This window comes from Mustelus asterias, chromosome 30 (assembly GCF_964213995.1).
Source record: "Mustelus asterias chromosome 30, sMusAst1.hap1.1, whole genome shotgun sequence".
In the NCBI taxonomy this organism is placed as follows: domain Eukaryota; kingdom Metazoa; phylum Chordata; class Chondrichthyes; order Carcharhiniformes; family Triakidae; genus Mustelus; species Mustelus asterias.
The window spans coordinates 7,126,548-7,150,795 of record NC_135830.1 but is presented as its reverse complement, the minus strand read 5'-3'; the positions used below and the strand labels follow the sequence as shown (position 1 = coordinate 7,150,795).

At 45.5% G+C, this 24,248-nt stretch overlaps 1 protein-coding gene across 1 annotated transcript; it reads right to left on the bottom strand.

The window, feature by feature from the left end:
- Positions 1-7,363: 7,363 nt before the first annotated feature.
- On the bottom strand, positions 7,364-21,030 carry LOC144480652 (uncharacterized). The gene is made up of 5 exons (XM_078200250.1): positions 20,993-21,030; positions 12,382-12,696; positions 9,600-9,662; positions 9,051-9,161; positions 7,364-8,462 (listed from the first exon to the last, which is right to left on the bottom strand). The coding sequence occupies exons 2-4, from the start codon at positions 12,575-12,577 to the stop codon at positions 9,052-9,054; spliced, it is 369 nt and encodes a 122-aa protein (XP_078056376.1). The 5' UTR covers positions 12,578-12,696; positions 20,993-21,030; the 3' UTR covers positions 7,364-8,462; position 9,051.
- Between the last annotated feature and the right edge of the window lie 3,218 nt (positions 21,031-24,248).

Genomic DNA, 24,248 nt, shown 5'->3' with positions numbered 1-24,248 from the left:
GAGCTCATTGAGATAGCAAGCATGCGCTCGTTAGGCCGAATTGCCTCGTTCCTTAATGTATGAACCGGATGAGTGACAGGATTGACTGGAGTGCAACACTTTCATTTGATTCACTAATAGTTGCTTCCTGAAGAATCGGTTAAACAGATACTTGTTAATTCTTGGATTCTTTCTCAATAATTTTCATTCATTGGGCTATCAGTATTATTCGCAAGGCCAAAAATTGTTGCTTGTCCGAAACGCAAATTACTGCGGATTCTATAATCCAAAACAAAAACAAAACATTCTGGAATATCTCAGTGGGTCTGACAGCATCTGTGGAGAGAGAATAGAGCCAAAGTTTCGAGTCTCGATGACGATTCGTCAGGGCCATCCGGACTCGAAACGCTAACACTATTCTCTCTTCACAGATGATGTCAGAGCTGCAGAGCTTTTCCAGTATTTTCTGGTTTTGTGTTGCTCTTGCTAATTTCCCTTGAACAGTATAGTTTGCTAATGGCCATCTCCCCAGGGGAGGGAATGGCGTAGTGATATTATCGCTCGAGTATCAATCCAAAAACTCAGCTAATGTTCTGGGGTCCCGTGTTTGAAACACAATTCAATAAAAATATCTGAAATTTCGAATCTACTGATGACAGTAAAATCATTGCCAATTGTCAGAAAAAAAACAGTTGGGTCACGATGTCCTTTGGGGAAGGAAATCTGCCGTGCTTACCTGGTTTGGCCAACACGTGAGTCTAGAGCCACATCAATGTGGTTGACTGTCAACTGCCCTCCAAGGGCAACTGGAGATGGGCAATAAACGCCCATGTTCCATGAATGAATAAACAATACTGCGTGTCAGGAGTCATGAAAGCCAGACGGCGTAAAGACCGCAGATTTTCTTTCTTAAGGCGGGGAAGCTCGACTGAATTGGGGAGTTGGAATGGGGTTATACAGGAAAGATCGGACAGAGTCCATTGGAGTGCAGAAGATTGAGTGATGATTTTTTGAAACATATATGATCTTTTTTGGGCGGGGGGGGGGGGGGGCGGTTGTTGTGGGGAGGTGGGGGTTCGGAGGGGTAATGGGGCCAGCGGTGTGAGGGTGGAAGCTGACGGAATGTTTAACCTTTGCGGGACAGATAGGAAAGAGGGCGAAGAAAATAATTGTTTATTCTCTCAGATGCCTGTGTGCCTTTGGAACTGTCGTCTGCAGAAATCTACTGCAGCTTCAGTCGCTGGGAAAGTCTCTGAAAAGATTCATGCTTGTCGACAGTTGGCAACATCTGGCCTCTCACCCCTCCCCCCGCACTGCCTAACTGCCACCTCGCTGCTGGAGTTTCCAGTCCCGGGTGATTAAACCACACGTTCTGGTCTTTGAGTAAACTGAGAGGCTCAGCGACCTCTTGACTGAAACCGCACACTCGGCCCACATCCTGCTGCCGTTGGTCGCCTTGGCAACCAGACCCTGGTTCCCCCAATCAGCAGTGAACGCATGTATCATTTTATCTCAACAGTTTCTATCAAAATAAGCAAGCCAAAGTCGATTAACCCCCCTACTGCCGAGAAGCAAAAGAAAATCAACACCTGATAGGAAATTCAGAGCATGGACTTCGAGACTGAGAAGTGTAATTTGTGCCATTCCTGTTAGAGAGCTGGATCATTCCTCTTAAAATATCAAGTACAGGTTGAGAAGTCACACGAAAGTTTTATGGGTTTGTTGCTCGGGGGAGCGGTCTCTGGGCAAGTCATCCAGAGTCCTCGGCACAGTGGTTAGCTCTGCAGTGCCAGAGGTACGGGTTCGATTCCAGCCTTGGGTGGCTGCCTGTGTTGAGTTTGCACGTTCTCGCCGTGTCTGCGTGGGTTTCATCCGGGTGCTCTGGTCTCCCTCAGTCCAAGGATGTGCAGATTGGGTAGATTGGCCATGGCAAAATGCACCTTTGTGCCCACAGATGAGCAGGTTAGGTGGATTGACCGTGGGCAGAGGGGAGGGTCTGGGTTGATTTCTCTTTCGGAGAATCAGTGCAGACTCGATGGGCCGAACGGCCACTTTCTGCAGTGTATGGTTTTTACGATTCTATTATTATATTCTATGGTGAACACGGGCACAAAACCCACCATGATCAATTGTTCCTCCCTCCCCCTTCAGGGGTGCTGTAACGGCATGACGATTAATCCAGAAAGCCAGGGCTAAAGCTTTGGACACACATGAGGATTGAATTCCTGCCATGGCAACTGGAGAAATCTGAATTCAATAAAAGCAACCTGGAATTCAACAATCGAACCATGAGTCAATTGTTGTTAAAACCCATCTGGTTCACTACATGAGACTTCAAGTACAACACCATGGTCAATGCAAGCCACGCGGTTCAATGGTGATTCGGGATGGGAAATACATTCTGGCACTGCCGGAAATGCACGTACCGCTGGGTGAAGCAACAAATACATTGTGTGTGGGAGTCGCTGGCCTGGCTAACGTTTATAGCCCATTCCAAATGGCCCTAATCACTGCTGCAGCCAATGTAGTCAAACCAGGCACAGGAGCAGCGTTTCGCTTTGGGTATTGGGAACGTTTTTGGGTTCTTCTCGCTTCCAGGTGACCAGTTAGCTCTTCAATTCGTTATTCCTATCAGGAATTACCTTAACTTCCATTGTTTTTCGTTGTCATATTTTTCGGCGGGTTGGGGAGGGGGGTGGGGCGGGGGGGGGGGTGGGGGTGGGGGAGGATGTGAGTGGGGGGACGGCATTATAATGGTTAGACCACTAAAATAAAAGTGTTTCTGAATGGAGGGCTGTGACAAGTGGCGTTCCTCAGGGATCAGTGCTGGGACTTTGCTGTTTGTAATATATATAAATGATTTGGAAGAAAATGTAACCGGATTGATTAGTAAGTTTGCAGACGAAACAAAGGTTGGTAGATTTGCGGATTGGTAGACCTGCAGATAGCGATGAGGACCATCTGAGGATGCAGCAGGATATAGTTCGGTTACAGGCTTGAGCGGAGAGATGGCAGATGGAGCTCAATCCGGACAAATGTGAGGTAATGCATTTTGGAAGGTATAATGCAGATAGGAAATATACAGTAAAGGGCAGAACCCTGAAGAGTATTGATAGCAGAGGGATCAGGTGTAAAGGTCATTGAAAGTGGCAACCCAGGTGGAAAAGGTAGTCAAGAAGGCATACGGCATGCTTGCCTTCATCAGCCGGGGCATTGAATTTAAAAATTGGCAAGTCATGTTGCAGCTTATAGAACCTTAGTTAGGCCGCACTTGGAATATAGTGTTCAATTCTGGTCGCTACACTACCAGAAAGATGTGGAGGCTTTGGAGAGGGTACATAAAAGATTTACCGGGATGGTGCCTGGTATGGAGGGCATTAGTTATGAGGGGAGGTTGGAGAAACTTGCGTTGTTCTCACTGGAACGACGGAGGTTGAGGGGTGACCTGATAAAAATGTGCAAGATTATGAGGGGCATGGACAGAGTGGGTAGTCAGAAGCTTTTTTCAACAAAGAACAAAGAACAATACGGTACAGGAAGAGGCCCTTCGGCCCTCCAAGCCCCCGCCGCTCCCTGGTCCAAACTAGACCATTCTTTTGTATCCCTCCATACCCACTCCGTTCATGTGGCTATCGAGATAAGTCTTAAACGTTCCCAGTGTGCCCACCTCCACCACCTTGCCTGGCAGCGCATTCCAGGCCCCCACCACCCTCTGTGTAAAATATGTCCTTCTGATATCCATGTTAAACCTCCCCCCCGCCTCTCACCTTGAACCTATGACCCCTCGTGAACGTCACCACCAGCCTGGGAAAAAGCTTCCCACCGTTCACCCTATCTATGTCTTTCATAATTTTATACACCTCTATTAGGTCTCCCCTCATCCTCCGTCTTTCCAGTGAAAACAACCCCAGTTTACTCAATCTCTCCTCATAACTAAGCCCCTCCAAACCAGGCAACATCCTGGTAAACCTCCTCTGCACTCTCTCTAAAGCCTCCAAGTCCTTCTGGTAGTGTGGCGACCAGAACTGGATGCAGTATTCCAAATGCGGCCGAACCAACGTTCTATGCATCTGCAACATCAGATCCCAACCTTTATACTCTATACCCCGTCCTATAAAGGCTAGCATGCCATATGCCTTTTTCACCACCTTCTCCACCTGTGACGTCACCTTCAAGGATCTGTGGAATTGCACACCCAGGTCCCTCTGCGTATCTACACCCTTTATGATTCTGCCATTTATCGCATTGCTCCCCCCTACATTAGCTCTACCAAAATGCATCACTTCGCATTGATCTGGTTTGAACTCCATCTGCCATTTCTTTGCCCAAATTTCCAGCCGATCTATATCCATCTGTAGTCTCTGACAATGTTCCTCACTATCGCCAATTCCAGCCAATTTCGTGTCGTCCGCAAACTTACTGATCACCCCAGTTACATCTTCTTCCAGATCGTTTATGTAAATCACAAACAGCAGAGGTCCCAATACAGAGCCCTGCGGAACACCACTCGTCACAGGCCTCCAGCCGGTAAAAGACCCTTCCACTCCCACCCTCTGTCTTCTGTGACAAGCCAGTTCTCCACCCATCTAGCCACCTCCCCCTTTATCCCATGAGATCCAACCTTTTGCACCAGCCTACCGTGAGGGACTTTGTCAAACGCTTTACTAAAGTCCATAGAGACGACATCCACGGCCCTTCCCTCGTCAACCATTCTAGTCACTTCTTCAAAAAACTCCACCAGGTTAGTGAGGCATGACCTCCTTCTCACAAAACCATGCTGACTATCGTTAATGAGTTTATTCCTTTCTAAATGTGCATACATCCTATCTCTAAGAATTCTCTCCAACAACTTCCCTACCATGGACGTCAAGCTCACCGGCCTATAATTACCCGGGTTATCCTTCCTACCCTTCTTAAATAACGGGACCACATTAGCTATCCTCCAATCCTCTGGGACCTCACCTGTGTCCAGTGATGAGATAAAGATTTGCGTCAGAGGCCCAGCGATTTTATCTCTCGTCTCCCTGAGCAGCCTTGGATAGATTCCATCAGGCCCTGGGGACTTGTCAGTCTTTATATTCTCTAAAAAACCTAACACTTCCTCCCTTGTAGTGGAGATTTTCTCTAATGGTTCAACACTCCCCTCCGAGACACTCCCAGTCAACACATCCCTCTCCTTTGTGAATACCAACGCAAAGTATTCATTTAGGATCTCCCCTACTTCTTTGGGCTCTGAGCATAATTCCCCACTTTTGTCCCTGAGAGGTCTGATTTTTTCCCTGACACCCCTTTTGTTCCTAACGTATGAATAAAATGCCTTGGGATTCTCCTTAATCCTGTCTGCCAAGAACATTTCGTGACCCCTTTTTGCCCTTCTAATTCCTCTTTTGAGTTCTTTCCGACTTTCTTTGTATTCCTCCAGAGCTCCCTCCGTTTTTAACTGCCTGGACCTAACGTACGCCTCCCTTTTCTTTTTGACCAGTCCCTCAATTTCCCTGTTTATCCACGGTTCTCGAATCCTACCCTTCCTATCCTTCTTTTTTACAGGCACATGCCTGTCCTGCAGCCCTAACAACTGTTCCTTAAAAGACTCCCACATGCCAGTTGTGGATTTACCCTCAAACAGTCTCTCCCAATCAACAACTGCCAATTTCTGCCTAATCCCACTAAAGTTAGCCTTCCCCCAATTCAACACCTTACCCTTGGGACACCACTCATCCTTTTCCATCGCTATCCTAAAGCTAACAGAATTGTGGTCACTATTTGCCACATGTTCTCCTACTGAAACTTTGAAGACCTGACCGGGCTCATTCCCCAGTACTAGGTCCAGTATAGCCCCCTCTCTAGTCGGGCTATCTACATATTGTTCCAAAGAACCTTCCTGTACGCATTTTACAAATTCCTCCCCATTGAGAGTCCCAGCTCTAAGCGATTTCCATTCTATACCAGGGAAATTGAAGTCTCCCACTGCAACAACCCTATTTTTTCCTGCACCTATCCAGTATCTCCTGACATATCCGTTCTTCCACTTCCCTTGGGCTGTTGGAGGGCCTGTAGTATATCCCCAACATAGTGACTGCGCCCTTCCTGTTTCTGAGCTCCACCCACAGTGACTCGTTACACGACCCCTCTGAATTGTCCTCCCTCTGCACCGCTGTAATATGTTCTCTAACGAATACTGCTACTCCCCCACCTCTTTTGGCCCCTCCTCTGTCTCGCCTAAAACACTTGTACCCCGGAATATTCAGCTGCCAGTCCTGTCTCTCTTTCAACCAAGTCTCTGTCACCGCAACTACATCCAAATTCTTCGTAAGCATTAAGGCCCTAAGTTCGTCTGTCTTACCTGCTACGCTCCTTGCTTTGAAGTAGAGGCACTCCAGACCTCCAGGCCCAGTGAGTTCATCCTCCCCCAGAGTGCTCTTCTTCTTTGCCAGCCTTGTCCTGGCCCCAAGCTCGTCCCCAGCCTCTACACTTGTAGACCTAATTTTTTGATCCCCACCCCCCTGCCATATTAGTTTAAACCCACCCGAACTGCACGAGCAAAACTCCCAGCCAGGATATTCGTGCCCTTCCAATTTAGTTGTGACCCATCCTTCTTGTACAGGTGCCATCCTCTCTTGAAAACTTCCCAATGATCCAGGAAAATGAAGCCCTCCCTCCTGGACCAGTCCTTTAGCCAAGCGTTCAATTGTATTAACTCCCTATTCCTAGCCTCACTGGCACGAGACATTGGGAGCAGCCCAGCTATTGCTACCCTGGAGGCCCTACCTTTTCGCCTATTTCCCAACTCCCTGAATTGCTCTCGTACGATCCCCCTGCTCTTCCTATCTACGTCATTTGCACCAATGTGTACAACGACATCCGTTTCTTTATCTTCCCCTTTTAATATGCCTCCTATCCGCTCGGAGACATCCAGTACCCCAACACCAGGTAGGCAGACTACCATCCTGGAGTCCCGTTCGCACCCACAGAATCGCCTATCCGTGCCTCGAACCGACGCATCCCCCACCACTATTGCTCTCCGAATTCCTCTCTTTCCTTTCCGGGCCACAGAACCTGATTCTGTGCCAGTGACCTGGTCACTGTGGCTTACCCCTGGAGAGTCATCCTCCTCCACACTATCCAAAGCAATATACTTGTTTTGGAGGGGGACAACCACAGGTGACCCCTCCATTAATTGCTCACTAAGAGCCAAGCCCTTCCTGCTATGAGAGACTTTAAAAAATAAATTGGCTCCAATTGGCGGGATCTGCCATGGGGAGCTGGTATCCTCATGATGGGCTCAGTGGCCTCCATTTGTGCTGCGCGACTACAAGAGCTCTCTGTCAACCAAACCAAATGCATGTCTTGCCATCGCGTTAACAAAGAAGCAGAAGACACCCTTCATTAAAGACTGCAAATTTATTCAATATTATAAGCGATGCATATGAAAAAATAACAAGGTGACAGATATGCACAAAGGTGTGATTAACGAACCAGAAGAGCATAAGACGGAGGAGTAGAAGTAGACCATTCGGCCCACAGGAGCTGCTTCGCCTTTCAATGAAATCATGGTTGGTTTGATATTATCCTCAACTCCACTTTACCACCTTAGCCCCATAACTCTCGCTTCCCCTGACTAACCGGATGGTCTTAAATGTGTACGAATGTCCCATCTGTAAAATAACTTGAGAGCAATAACCTGATTTTAGGCTAAGCTCATGGCGAGATGTTCAAAAACTCTTGTTCATCTTACTTGTGAAATGCCGTGTCATGATAAAGCTCTGCACGGCGGCAAGTGGTGGCTCGATTATCTCTAAGGGCCCAGATGCACAGGCTGGGGATTGGTGCCTCCGTGGCACTGGGAGGAAAATCTGGAGTCCAAGATTAAGTACGGGAGAGAGAATATCACCTTGGCAACAATCTAAAAGTTTGATGAAAATCCGATCAGACCCTTGCTGATTTAACGTATCTTACGCTCTTAAATTGCATGCATTAAAATACAATGTTTAAAATAACTACCAGAGTAAAACAACCAAAAGGAACATGTGAGGTGCCATTACCTAGATTGCCCTGTAAAGGGCTGCCATTGTCACTATGGGCTGAGTGGCTGCTTTCTCCGGAATAGGATTCTACTATTCTAAGCAAAGAATATAAAAATCGAAGTTCTATACGTCCTAAAATTGAAAATGCTGTTTTCAAAAATGTCTCCGACACTAATGCAGGCAGACACCATGTCAATGCTAGCTCCACGCTGTTGCTGAAATGCATAATTGAAATGTTTATGTAGCATAAGCAGTAGAATTTTCGCAGAACCACGAATTTCAAATCAAAATAACAGTGGAAAAAAGTGACCGAAAAGAGGATCTTTTAAAGTTAAGTCGCCATTTAAAACAAGCGAGATTGAATTGCTTGAAGCGGAACTTCTGATCAGGAAGCCTCTGGATTTTGATACCCCAGTCAATGAGTTCACACCTGAATGCATTTCATCGTCCAATGCAGTTCTGTTTGGAATGGAAGGAGCAACAGTAGTAGCACATCAAAGAGTCAGCAAGCAAAGAACACCTTGTATCTTTAGGGTCTCCATTAACATTCTCCAATAATATTCTCAGAAGCCACTGCAATTGCACAAGAACCCCGACAGTGCAGAAGGATGCGATTTGGCCCATAGAGTCTGCACCGACTCTCCGAAAGAGCCACGCAGCTCAAGACCAAGGGATGGGCGGAAAAGGTTAGGCTAGTCAGTGACACCCATAATTAAACAAAAATCTGGAGAGGTTTAAGAAGTCAAGGCTGCGATTGGGAACGGGGGTTGGCGGGCGGGGGCGGGGGGGGGGGCGGCGGGGGCGGGGGCGGGGGGGGGGCGGCGGGGGCGGGGGGGGGGCGGTGGTGCGGTGGCAAGGGAGGGATGAAAAGCGATGAGGATGGGGCACTGGAGTAAGAGTTCGTTTGTCTAAATGCATCCAAGTTAATGCTCACTCCACGGGTTAGTTTCAGCGTCTGCCTTAACAGTGGCCTCGCGAGATCCCGTCAATGGTCATTGTTCATCACAGTTTGTCTTTCTTGGCATGCATTCAGGTGACCGACCTTACCTCAAAATAGCCACACCCTGGCCGTCATCATGACATTGAAGACAATGCTCTTGAAAAACAAAATTCTTAGCCCCATCACCGTCAAAGACAGAAAGTTCACCCTCAGTCGATCTGCCAAATAAGAGAAACAAATGATAGATCTGGTTAATGGATATATCATTTTGAATTGAAAAACAACTGTATACCACTAATGTGATATTTTTTCCATTATCTAACAGCTTGGCTTTCGTCCGTCTGTCCATCCCTGTCCTTCCGTCCGTCTGTCCATCTCTGTCTGTCCGTCCGCCCGTCTGCCTGCCTGTCTATCTATCTTCACCTCTCTTTCACTCTGAATTTCTCTCTCTCTCTCCCCGCCTCTCCTCCTCTCTCGCTTTCCCCCTCGATTTATATATCTCTCTCCCTCACTCTGTGTGACAATCTATATTTCTCCCCATCTCACTATATGTCTATCATTCGATCTCCGGGTCTGTATCCGTGCCTATTTGTCCACTTATCAATCTGTCTATTTGCAAGTATTTTACTTTGATAAATGTTGAATAAAGCACATACCGTTTTCCGTGTCAGTTGATTCTGTCAAGGGATCATTTCGACCTGTAGGGCATTTAGGTTTACCTGGAAGGGCAAAAAAGACATTTGACTTATTAAGCAAGCAAGTGACATTACTGTAACCATGTTTGTTCTCAATGTCATTTTGAATAATGTTGTTGTCATAACCAAAAGCCACGAAGAAAGTAAGAATCAAACAGCACGATTGGACTTGTTCACTTGATTATTCACAACGGAGAAACATTGGTAGCTCTGCCGTTTAGTTCGGCCCAGATCTGAGTTCAAAGAGTGCAGGATCGATTCCCCATCAGGGATTAAAACCCAGGATCCAGGGCCGTTCCATCAGTGCAGTATTTCACTGTCTTCCGAAAAAGTCGTGAAACGGAGGCCTGATTTGAGCTCTGCAGTGGATTAAATGATATCAGGGCATTTCTCCAGAGGAGCGGGGTTCTCCAGTACCCTGGTTAGTATTTAATACTTCCCTAAACTCGGTGATGCACCAGTAGCTGCGGCTCCTGGACACTGCCCTGAATTATAATAGTTAGCTCTTATTATTTTTATTCATTTACGGAATGTGGACATCGCTGGCAGGTCAGCATTTATTGCCAATCCCTAATTGCCCCATTCAGAAGGTGGTTGTGAGTCTCCTGCTTGAACCTCTGCAGTCTGTCAGGTGTACGTACACACACAGTGCTGTTAGGGAAGAAGTTCCACCATTTTGACGCAGCGACAGTGAAGGAAATGCCGAAACATTTCCAAGTCAGGATGCTGAGTGACATGGAGGGTAACGTCCAGATGATGGTGTTCCCAGGTATCTGCTGCCCTTGTCCTCCGAGATGATAACGGTCGTGAGTTTGGAAGATTCAGCGGAAGGAGACTTGGAGAGTTACTGCTGTGTATATTGTGGATGGCACACACTGCTGCCACTGTGCATCGGTGGTGGAAGAAGTGGATGTTTGTGAATGGAGTACTTAGTGCTAGAACGGCACAGTGGCACAGTGGTTAGTACTGCTGCAACCCCCCTCACCCCCTCCCCGCCCGCCGCCACTCCCCCACCCCCCCCCCCCCCCCCCACCTCCCCGCCCACAGCGTCAGGGACCTGTGTTCGATTCCCGGCTTGGGTGATTGTCTGTGCAGAGTCTGCACGTTTTCCCCGTGTCAGCGTGGGTTTGATCCGGGTGCTCCGGTTTCCTCCCACAGTCCGAAATACGTGCTGATTAGATGCATTGGCCGTGCTAAATTCCCCCTCAGTGTACCCGAACAGGCACAGAGTGTGGCGACTATGGGATTTTCACAATAACTTCATTGCAGTTTTAATGTAAGCCTACTTGTGACACTAATAAACAAACTGTTAATCAAGCGGAGCTGCTTTGTCCTGGGTCGTGTCAAATTTCTGAGTGTTGTTGGAGCTGCATTCATCGAGGCAAGTGGCGAATACACTACCACAGTCATGATTATGTCTTGTGGATGGTGCAGAGAATTTGGGGGATGAGGAGATACGTTACTCACCACAGGATTCCCAATCTCCGACATGCTCTTGCAGCCACAGCACTTATATGGATAGTCCACTCCAGTTTCTAAGCAACGTTAACCCTCAGGATATTGATAGTGGGGGTTGACCTGATAGAAGTCTACAGGATTATGAGAGGCATGGACAGAGTGGATAGTTAGAAGCTTTTTCCCAGGGTGGAAGAGTCAATTACTCGGGGGCATAGGTTTAAGGTGCGAGGGGCGAGGTTTAAAGGAGACGTACGAGGCAGATTTGTTACACAGAAGGTGGTGCGTGCCTGGAACTCGCTGCCGGGTGAGGTAGTGGAAGGAGATACGATAGTGAGTTTTAAGGGACACCTGGACAAATACATGAATAAGATGGGAATAGAGCGATATGGTCCCCGGAAGGGAAAGGGGTTTTAGTTAAGTCGGGCAGCATCGTCGGTGCAGGCTTGGAGGGCCGAAGGGCCTGTTCCTGTGCTGTAATTTTCTTTGTTCTTTGTTCATTGTTTCAGTCATGGTAATGCCATTAAATGTCAAGAGCCGGTTGTTAGCTTCTTTCCTGTTGGAGTTGGTCATTGCCTGGAACATGTGTGGCGCAAATGTTACTTGCAACTTGTCAGTCAAAGTATTGTCCAGCCATTGCTGCATTTGTAATGCACTACTTCAAGATCTGAGGTGTCATGAATGGTGCTGAAAATTATTCAGTCATCAGCGAACATCCCAACTTCTGACCTTACAATGGATTGAAGGTGATTGATGAAGCAACTGAAGCTGGTTAGGCCTGAGACACTGAGGAACTCCTGCAGTGAAATCCCCAGACTAGGATAATTGACAGTCAATCATTAGTCAGCTAACCTTTCAAAAAGACTACACTTTGAGTGACGATGACACCGAGAGTCCTTCGGTCGTTAAGAGGATGGATAATATTTAGTGCAAGTTCTTCCTGTCATAAAACATTCTCAGAGGACGCAGTGGCGCAGTGGCATTGTCACTGGACTGGTAATCCAACGACCCAGAATGCTGACCTGGGGATGGCAGCTGCGAAATTTGAACATTTTTTTAAAAATTGGAATTAAAAGTTTCATGATGACCCTGAAACCATTGTCGATTATCATTAAAACTCATCTGGTTCACTAACTTCCTTCAGCGAACGAAATCTGCCGTCCTTACATGGTCTGGCCGGCAAGTGACTCGTAAATGTCCTCTGCTGAAGGGCAATTTAGGATGGGCAATAAATGTTGGCCAAGCCAACGACACCCACATCACGTGAACGAAAATAAAATAAACTTACCAATTTCAGCTGTGGGCGGGATGTTTACTGAGTAATTTCGATTATCGTGAAATGCCTTGCACGTGATGTTTGGCGATTTCTCGGATTGGGGGAAAGAGAGAAAACCCGAGCTCCTGTAATTCCCGCTCTCCAATAGGACACTGGGTCTTGTCACATTGACCTCCTGGCCCGATCCTCCCGTGTACAGGGAGAGCATGATTGCGTTGGGCGAGAAGTCCGAGGCCAAGCAAACTGCAGCTGTGTCGATGCCGGTGGCTCCCCGTGGCACTGGCGGGTAAAAGACGCTCAATGTAGGCTCCACCGGGCCTTTCGCCTCTGAAAATTTAATAAATAAAAGGAAATAATCAGAATCCAACAGAGTGACCTCCTCCAACCTGCTGAGCCATTCGATTAGACCCGCATTTTTTCTATGTCTTAACCCTATGTGAGTTTCTCCATGAATTTACCGAATGCTGAGACTGGATAATTAGGGCTTTTTCGCTTGGCACAGAGAAGGCTGAGGAGTGACGCCTCTCTTTCTCTCTCCCTCTCTCTCTCTCACACACACACACACACACCTTCACACACTCACATGCACACGCACACATGCCCAGGCATATAAGCAGATAGACGGACATGCATAGACACATATGCACACAAACACACACACACACACACACACACGCACACATATACATACACACACACACGGGTGAACATAGAAACATAGAACAGTACAGCACAGAACAGGCCCTTCGGCCCACGATGTTGTGCCGAGCTTTATCTGAAACCAAGATCAAGCTATCCCACTCCCTATCATCCTGGTGTGCTCCATCTGCCTATCCATTAACCGCTTAAATGTTCCTAAAGTGTCTGACTCCACTATCACTGCAGGCAGTCCATTCCACACCCCAACTACTCTCTGCGTAAAGAACCTACCTCTGATATCCTTCCTATATCTCCCACCATGAACCCTATAGTTATGCCCCCTTGTAATAGCTCCATCCACCCGAGGAAATAGTCTTTGAACGTTCACTCTATCTATCCCCTTCATCATTTTATCAACCTCTATTAAGTCTCCCCTCAGCCTCCTCCGCTCCAGAGAGAACAGCCCCAGCTCCCTCAACCTTTCCTCATAAGACCTACCCTCCAAACCAGGCAGCATCCTGGTAAATCTCCTCTGCACTCTTTCCAGCGCTTCCACATCCTTCTTATAGTGAGGTGACCAGAACTGCACATAATATTCCAAATGTGGTCTCACCAAGGTCCTGTACAGTTGCAGCATAACCCCACGGCTCTTAAACTCCACACACTATAGGCCTTCTTCACAGCTCTATCCACTTGAGTGGCAACCTTTAGAGATCTGTGGATATGGACCCCAAGATCTCTCTGTTCCTCCACAGTCTTCAGAACCGTACCTTTGACCCCGTAATCCACATTTAAATTAGTCCTACCAAAATGAATCACCTCACATTTATCAGGTGAGATCCTAAATGAATATTTCTCATCAGTCTTTACTGTTGAGAAAAGCATGGATGTTAGGGAACTTGGGGAAATAAATAGTGATGTCTTAAGGAGTGTATATATAACAGAGAAAGAGGTGCTGGAAGTCTTAAAGCGCATTGAGGTAGATAAATCCCCGGGAACTGATGAAGTGTATCCCAGGATATTGTGGGAGGCTAGGGAGGAATTTGCGGGTTCCCGAGCAGAGATATTTAAATCATTGTTAGTCATAGGTGAGGTGCCTGAAGATTGGAGGGTGGCAAATGTTGTGCCTTTGTTTAAAAAGGGCTGCAGGGAAAAGCCTGGGAACTACAGGCCAGTGAGTCTCACATCTGTGGTGGGTAAGTTGTTGGAACGTATTTTGAGAGACAGGATCTACAGGCATTGAGAAATACAAGGACTGATTCGGGACAGTCAGCATGGCTTTGTGAGTTTGAGTTTTTGAAGGGATAGCCAAGAAGGCAGTTGATGTTGTCTACATGGAAGTTGGCAAGGCCTTTGACAAGTTTCCTCATGGTAGGTTGATTGTAAAGTTAAATCTCACAGGATCCAGCGTGAGGAAGCCAAATGGATACAAAATTGGCTTGATCACAGAAGCCAGAGGGTGGTTGTAGACGTTGTTTTTCAAACTGGAGGCCTGTGACCAGCGGAGTGCCTCAGGGATCAGTGTTGGGTCCAATGTTATTTGTCATCTATATTAATGATTTGGATGAAAATATAGGAGGCATGGTTGGTACGTTTGCAGGTGACACCAAGATTTGTGGCATAGTGGACAGTGCGGAAGGTTATTTCGGTTTGCAATGGGATCTTGATCAATTGGGCCAGTGGGCTGACGAGTGGCAGACAGAGTTTAATTTAGACAAATGCGAGGTGAGGCATTTTGGTAGATTGAACCAGGGCAGGACTCACTCAGTTAATGGTAGGGCGTTGGGGAGACATACAGAACAAAGAGATCTAGGGGTGCACGTTCATAGCTCCTTGAAAGTGGCGTCACAGGTGGACAGATTGGTGAAGACGGCATTCAGCATGCTTGGTTTCAATGGATATCGGAGTTGGGACGTCTTGTTGAAGTTGTACAAGACATTGTTAAGGCCACACTTTGAATACTGTGTACAGTTCTGATCACCCTATTATAGAAATGATATGATTAAACTAGAAAGAGTGCAGAAAAGATTTTCCAGGATGCTACTGGGACTTGATGGTTTGAGTTATAAGGAGAGGCTGGATAGACTGGGACTTTTTTCTCTGAGGGGGCTGAGAGGTGATCTCATAGAGGTCTATAAAATAATGAGGGGCATAGATCAGTCAGATAGTCAAAGGTAGGGGAGTCTGCAACTAGAGGGCATAGGTTTAAGGTGAGAGGGAGAGATACAAAAGTGTCCACAGGGGCATTTCTTTCACACAGAGGGTGGTGAGTGTCCGGAACAAGCTGCCAGAGGTAGTAGTAGAGGCAGGTACAATTTTGTCTTTAAAAAAGCATTTGGACAGTTACATGGGTACGATGGGTTTAGAGGGATATGGGCCAAATGCAGGCAATTGGGGCTAGCTTAGGGTTTATGAAAAAGGCGCCATGAAAAAGTTGGGCCAAAGGGCCTATTTCCAAGTTGTAAACCTCTATGATTCTATGACACTATGACACACACATGCATCTGGAAGCATGCATACCCCCGCCCCGCCCCCCCCTCCCCCCCTCCCCCCCCCCCCCCCCCCCCCCCCCCCCCCCCACACACACACACAGACACACACTGAGACATTGAGAGACACACACACCCAGCACCACACACAAACACAGAGAGACTGGATTTGGGGACCAAATAAAATATTTCCAATCTTGCTGATGAGCACAACTAATGGTGAGGAGGATACAAGGAGGACTTGAAGGGAGTTGGGACAGGCTGAGTAAATGGGCAAGAACATGGCAGATGAAATACAACTGAATATGTGTGAAGTTATCCATTCTGGCAGAAAGAAAAGACATCAGAAAGGCAGAGTATTTCCTAAGCAGTGCGAGATTGGACAGGGTTGTTGCCAGAGAGAGCTGGATGTCCTTGTTCACGGGTCAGTAAATATTAGCATGTAGGCACAGCAAGACATGTGGAAGGCAAGTGCTACATATTTGTGGAATCAAATAGGAGCGCGAGAGCGCGAGAGCGCGAGAGCGTGTGTGTGTGTGTGTGTGTGTGTGTGTGTGTGTGTGTGTACCATGATCTGTTTGAAAGTTGGAGCATTATTTTTGGGCCAAATGGCCTACTCCTGCTCTTATGTTCTTTTGAGACTGAAATACTTTTGCACGCCGCAGACACACACAGGCAAGCATGGACGTACAGGCACACAGGCGTACACACACCCACACACACACATACAAACACACACACGCACAGATCGAGAGACAATCAGACGGAGGTATTGAGAGACAGACATGCCCAGAAACAAACACAGTGACTGGAACACACCCAGAAACTTGATGTGGGGACCAAATAAAATAGGTAAAACCTTGCTGATGGCACAGACATAATGGAGAGGAGGATGCAATGGGGGCTTCAAGGACATTTGGACAGGCTGAGTGAATGCGCAAAGACATGGCAGATGGAATAAAAAGTAACTAAGTATGAAGTTATCCACTCTGGTTGGGGGAAAAAAAAACAGAAATACAGAATATGTCCCACATGGTGCAAGGTTGAAAAGAGTTGACTTCCAGAGAGACCTGTTCACTAAAAGCTAGCATTCAGGTACAGCAAACAATGAGGAAGGCAAATGCTACGTTTCTGTGTCACAAAATATTAATGTGAGTGTGCGTGTAGCTTGTGTGTGTGTTTGTGTGCATCTGTGTGAGTGTTTCTGTGTGTGCTTTTCTATGGGTGGGTGCGTGTGTGCACGTCTGTGAACGTGTGTGAATGTGCCATGATCGGTTTGAATGTTCGATCAGTATTGATGGGCCAAATGGCCTATACCTGCTTCTATGTTGATTCGAGATTTGAATACATACACACGCCGCAGACACTCACACAGACAGGTATGGACATACAGACGTACAAACACACTCACACATAAACACACACACACACACACGCACGCGCACACGCACGCACAAATACGCACGCACATATATATCTATACAGAATGATATGCAGTGTAGTCGTGTTTATTAAGACAATGTGATAAAATGTGATAGAATGCTGAATATGCAAATGACACAATAAACAGCATTGTAAGCAGCGTAGCTGGAAGCATCAAATTGCAAAGAAATATCAATATTTTGTGAATGGATAAAACTAATGGATGTTTTCAGTGCAGGGAAATGTAAGTTAACGCACCTTAGAATTAAAAATCAGTGAACCATGTTGTTTATAATTGTCCATATGCTCAGACTAAGCATTGATCAACGAATGTCTTTATTCAAATTCTTTAGACACGTAAAGAAGATAGAATGCATAAACACTGAGAGACCGAAAAATATATTCGGAGCTTAATATTCATGTTTGAATGTGAAGATCTGAGATCAGGATTGAAATAAAGAAGAGTCCGCAATCAGAACCGGCAACATTTTTGTTCTGGTTTTCATAAAATTAAAAATCAGCATTTAAGAATTCCTTGAACAGAGCAGGAGGAGAAGAAATTTTACTCTGTAAGCTGTATGTATGTTCAGAGTACCCAATTAACAGTGTAGATGATGTTTAACTCTAAAACGCTGGAATTTAGTTAAGGAGTGACTTAATCATTCCCAAACGGAGAGGGTTGATAAACAGGAACATTTGCTGCTGGTTGGGGAGTTCAAGATTCAAGCAAATTGGATTTTTGACGATGTTTAATGTTTAAGACTTTCAGGAGCGAAATCAGGAAACATTTTTCAACTTAATACCTCACTTTCCTCCATTAAGACATTTCCTAAATCCAATCCTTTTTTGATGAAATCTAATATCGTGTGCAGTTTTGGTCCCCTTTCGAAGAAAAAATACACTTGCAATAGAAAGAGTGCAGAAAAAGTACACCAGACTGATTATTAGGATGGCAGGATTGTCGTTTCAGGAGAGGCGACTGCATCTGTATTCACTTGGAGTTTAGAACATGAGAGGCGATGTCATTGAAATATACAGAATTTTAGCAGTGATGAGCAGACTGGGTGCAGGGATGTTGTTTCCTTTGGCGGGGTGGGGTCCAGAAAAAGGGAGCAAAGTTTCAGTGTTCAGGGTTGGACATTTAATTCTGAGATGAGGACATTTTGTCTTGACTCAGAGGCTGGTAAAACTGTAATTCTCTACCACAGAAGTTTGTGGATGCGAAATCAGTGAATATATTTTAAAATGATATATATTTCTATACTCTAAAGGTGTCAAGAATTATGAGGAGAGGGCTAGTATGGTGTTGAGTTACAGGGTCAGCCACGTTCGTATCGAATGGCAGAGCAGGGTCTAAGTGTCGACTGATCCACTCGTGCTCCTATTTTCTATCTTTCTCTATATTATATATGTCCATGAAGGAAAGTGCTGGGTGATAGCGCTGAATATTAATTCTTTCATAAAACTCACAAGACGAAATTAATCACAGTGATATCTGACTCTGTAACAAACTTTTGATTGAAACTATCACTAAACATTCTTCATGCAACATTGTGGGATGGTTGCAGCGAAATGGCAATGTCATTGGATTAGCAGCGCAGAGCCCCGGGCTAATTTCTCTGAAGGAATGGGTTCAATTCCCACCCCAGCACTCAGAGTAATTTCAAATAAATTGATCGAAGTGTAGCCTCCAGTAAAAACTCCGGCAACTATCGACGATTGCCGTAAAAAAACATTGCCGTTCAATGGTTGGCATCTTATCTTTGCAGAAAAAAGCTTTGAATAAGATCTCGGCCAGAGGGCTAATTCAGAGTTTATGCGTTTTGGGGTAATATATTCGCATGGAAAGAGGATTCGCCAATCGATAGGATACAGAGAGTTGGGATAAGAGGAGCATTTTCAGGATGACAATCTGTTACAAGTGGAGTGCCTCAGCGATCAATGCTCGGGCCACAATTATTTACAATATACATAATGACTTGGACGAGGGAAGTGAATTTATTATTGCCAAGTTTGCGAATGAAAACAGGACTTCTGCCATGGGTTGTAAATGCCCATTTAGATCAACAATGTCCTTTAGAGAAGGAAATATGTCGTCCAGTGGTTTGGATCCAAGAAGCGATGTCATGGAACCTGAAATTGCCCAGAGGGCAATTCGGATTTGATTTGATTTGATTTGATTTAATGCCCACATCCAAGAAGTAAAAGTAAAATTATGATATTTTTAGTCCAATATGACATTACTAAGGACTGGAGCTAAAAAAAGACTGGACACTGCAATTTAGGACGAGCTGAGGTGGATATTCAGCTGCGCAAATTCATTATATCAGTGCAATGTCCTCAATTACCTTCCCACATGATGCTGGCTCCCTGTCTATCACACAGCAGATAATGACATTAAGTAAGCTTATCCTTACTGGTCACATATTTCACTGCTGAATGTGGGTGTCTCACTGTGATTAATAAATATGCAGGAAGAATTTCCAAGACAGAAACTTCGCATTGCAGCAGCTGAGTCATATTTACCTCACAGAGGACAGAAGAAAGACATTTAATTTGCATTATTTCGAGAGCGCTGTATACAAATTTCACACAAAGTCAAGCCAAGGATGCACACATGTTTTTCGTGTGAGGTTAAGTGTCACTGACTTGCAAAGATTACAGGACGATATGGGTGAGCTGGTCAGACAGGTAGAGCAGTGCCAAACGGAATTTAAACCTGAAAAGTGTGAGGTGATGCATTTTGAAGGCACGGGAATACGCCATGAACTGCAGGACGCGAGAAAGTGCAGAGGACCAGAGGGACCTTGGCATGCAAGTCCAAAGATCATTTATGCCGTAGCATTCAAGGCTACAACCAAGTGCTGAAAAATGCGACTGGAATAGATATGGTTATAATGGCTGGAGCAGGCACAATGGGCCGCAGGACCTCTTCCTGTTCTGTAAAATTCAATGACGATGATTCTACTGTCCCCAAAGCAAGAGCGATGGGCTTAATGGTCTCCTCCATCGTTGCAGGAGTCTAATAATTTGCTGTTTGTAAATTCTAACACAGAGTTGTCAGAGGACGTTTTAATTTTTCACTCCACCCTCTCGCCTCCTGCTCCTCCTAATCAACTCAACAGCAGCAATTACAGGATAAAGATTCTTTACAGGTGTATGAGAATCGGACATTACTTTCGTAAACTATAACCAGACACAAAATGCAGAGAATAGTTTCACTTACTGGGTTCTACAGTGAGTTTGGTTCCACTGCCAAAGGTAAGCTTTCTGGTTGCATAGTTTGCACAGTGATTCCAGATGGTACAAAATCGACATAACCCACATGAATAGCAATGTAAGGATTGCTTTTCATGCTAAGGTTTTTGAGATTCGATTTGCTTCCACAGCTGGTTCATTATTTCATCCAGAAAAAAATGCAAAACAATATCCAAGAAAAGATGTTCTGGCTAAAGAGGGAGTGCACCGAAGGTTCACCGGACAGATTCTGGAGTGGCAGGACTGACATATGAGGAGAGATTGAGTTGGTTAGGATTTTATTGTCTGTGGTTCAGAAGAAGGGAGGCAGGAGCAGAAGATCTCATTAAAACCCATAATGCAGGATTCGACACGAGAAATGCAGGATGGCAGCAGGGTCCAGAACCGGCGTTCATAGTCAAAGAATATGGGACTGATATGAGGAGAATTTATTTTTCAACAACAAAATGAAAAGCCTGTGTAATTCACAATTACAAAGGTTTAAACAGAACAATGGTGCTTATTCGTCTCCCCTCTTTCTTTTTGATCAACACTCTGGGTGGAATCTTCCTATCCCGTTCACAGTACACAAATCTGCTTCTCAGTTCAATACCATATTACTGAGGCGTGCAGTCCCAACTCCTGTCCCATGTACCTCAATGACTGGGTAGGCTGAGCTAGATCAAAACTGACTCAAAACTGTGCAATCTCTTCGCCTGCATGCCACATATTATATTGGCACTCTGCCCAACTTGACTAGACTACTTACAACAGAAAACTAGATCACAGAGGAGATGTGGAGTGAAAGAATAGAAACACACTGACTTCACACTCACTTGGTACAACTGTCACCTGGGTGCCGCTGCCGAACGTTAGCTTAACTTAGCACAGTAACAATTTCTCAGACAGAAACCTTCTATTGAGATAGCTGTTTCAGATTTCAGACAATTCACGGCAAAGACAAAGCTGGAACAGTCACTGATTCACTGCAGGAAACAGATATTGCATATCTTCCCCCTCCCCACCATCACAGGCTAAATGGGCCGAATAGCCTCCTTGGATTCTCTAAGATTCTATCAACGTGAAGAATTTCTGAGCCAAGGCAGCCACTGGTCAAATATAGCCACCCACGTCCTCCCCCTGCAAGAAGTATATTTTGCCTCTGAAACTTTGTTAGGTAACATAGGAACAAGGTTCTGCCTGCACTGCCAATCTCTGAAATGGCTTAACATAAATTTGCAACATGGCTTTGCCAGTGACGCCTCAAAACCTGGCAGAAAAGAAATACAATTCAACGGATAGTCTTTAATTTGTTAGCTAAGCTTTCTCTCCTTACAGATGCTGCCTGATCTGCTGTGGTTTTTCCCAGCATTATCTGTTCTTATTGTCATAATCCTGTTATATTTCGAAGAGGTAAACAGACATGTTGAGTCTGAAAGATGCGTTTATGTTTACTTGAATCAACAGTTACTCGAGCTCATTTTCCAAAAGAGAGATATTTTTTGTCCATTCGTGGGACATGGGCACCGTTGGCTGGCCAGAGTTTATTATCCATTCCCAATATTGCCCTTGAGTGTCAATCAAATTGCACATGTTGGCCAGATCTAATAAGAATGGCAGATTTCTTTCTCTAAAGGACATTACTCAACGAGATGGGTTTTTCCAACAGTGGTTTGCATCGTCAACAGTAGATTCTTAATTCCAGATTATTGAATTCAAATTCCACCATCTGTCGTGGAGGGATTTGAATGCAGGGTCCCCAGAACACTAGTTGATTTCCTGGATTAATAATCTAGCGATAACGCCACTAGGCCATCGCCTCCCCCCAGTTTCACCACCTCACAATACTGCAAGGTCACCCAATGAAACTAATATGCCAGGTGGTTGGGAAATTATGTAAGGAGTCAGAGAAGGAGGGAACAAGGATAAAATCAAGAGGTGGAAAAGGGAATACGAAAAATGATATACAGAGAAACCAAGGACAAAATTAAAAAATGAGACAATTAATGTTAAAAAGACAAGCTGAAAGGCTCTGTGCCTTAATGCGCGGAGCATTGGCAATAGAGTGGATGAACTAATCTTGCAGATAGATATAAATGGGCATGCTATAATTGGAATTATGGAGACACGGCTGCAGGGTTCCCAAGAGTGGGAACTGAATGTCCCAGGGTATTCAATATTTAGGAAGGACAGGCATAAAGGAAAAGGTGGTGGAGCGGCACTGCTGGTTAAAGAGGAAATTAACAAACTGGTGAGAAACGATATTAGCTCTGATAATGTGGAGTCTATTTGGGTAGAGTTGAGAGATACCAAGGGGCAGAAAACATCAGTGGGTGTCATATACAGACCGCGAAACTGCAGTGGTGATGTTGGAAATGGCATTAAACACGAAATTATAAATACATGTGATCAAGGGTGATTTTAATCCGCACGTTGATTGAGTAAATCAAATTAGCCACAATGCTGTAGAGAAGGATTTCCTGGACCGGGTACGGGATAGTTTCCCTGACCAATATGTGAAGGAACCAACGAGGGAGCAGGTCACCTTAGACTGGGTACTGTGTCGTGAGAGGGTAATAATTGCCAATCTAGCTGTGCAAGACCCCTTGGCGATGAGTGAACATAACATGAGAGAATTTTTTATCAAGGTGGAGAGTGAAGTAGTTGACTCGGACACGACTGTGCTCAATCGTAATAAAGGAGACTATGAAGATATGAGGCGTGATTTGGCCTTCATAGATTCGGGAGACTTACTTAAAGGGATGACAATGGATCTCATCGAGACTTGTAAAATTCGAACAGGACAAGGCATAGTAGATGAAGAGAGGATATTCCCGATGGTGGGGGAGTCCAGAACCAGGGGTCTGAGGATTCCGGGTAGACCATTTAGGACGGAGGTGAGGAGACATTTCTTCACCCAAAGAGTGGTGAGCCTGTGAAATTTATTACCACAGGAAGTAGTTGTTGTCAAAAGATTGAATGTATTCAAGAAGCGGCTGGATATAGCACTTGGAGCGAATAGGATCAAAGGTTATGGGGAGAAAGCAGGATTAGGCTATTGAGTGGATGATCAACCATGATCATAATAAATGGCAGATCATGCTTGAAAGGCCAAACGCTCCTTCCTGCTCCCATCTTCAATGTTCCTATGTTTCCTTCCCGAGAGGAAATTAATGAACCAGATGGGTTTTTCCGACAATCGACAATGGTTTTCCTGGACACCAGTAGATTCTTAATTCCAGATTATTCAATTCAAATTCCACCATCTGCCGTGACGGGATTCGAACCCAGGTCCCTCACATATTCGCTGAGTTTCGGAGTTAATAATTTTGCGGTAATACGAGCAGGACATCGCTTCCCTCCAGTTACATAACTTCTCCATGATGCAAGGTCACCCAGTGAGTCGCACATCCATGTATGTCACATTGCTGAGGCCCAGAGATTGGTCTGCCACCTGCGGCATGTCTAACTAAGCATTGAGATCTGAGCTCGCTATCCATCTATCGAGGGTAATGACTAGGGAATGACAAGGGTAAGATTAGCGCCAGTCAAGGACAGTAATGGGAAGTTGTGCGTGGAGCCTGAAGAGATAGGAGAGGCGCTAAATGAATATTTATCGTCAGTATTCTCGCAGGAAAAAGACAATGTTGTCGAGGAGAATACTGAGATGCAGGCTATTGGACTAGACGGGATTGAGGTTAATAAGGAGGAGGCGTTAGCAATTCTGGACAGTGTGAAAATAGATAAGTCCCCTGGGCCGGATGGGATTTATCCCAGGATTCTCTGGGAGGCCAGGGAGGAGATGGCATAGCCTTTCGCTTTGACCTTTGTGTCGTCATTGACTGCAGGAATAGTGCCAGAAGACTGGAGGATAGCAAATATTGTCCCCATGTTCAAGAAGGGGAGTAGAGACAACCCTGGTAATTATAGACCAGTGAGCCTTACTTCTGTTGTGGGCAAAGTTTTGGAAAGGATTATAAGAGATAGGATTTATAATCATCTAGAAAGGAATAATTTGATTAGGGATAGCCAACACGGTTTTACGAAGGGTAGGTCGTGCCTCACAAACCTTACTGAGTTCTTTGAGAAGGT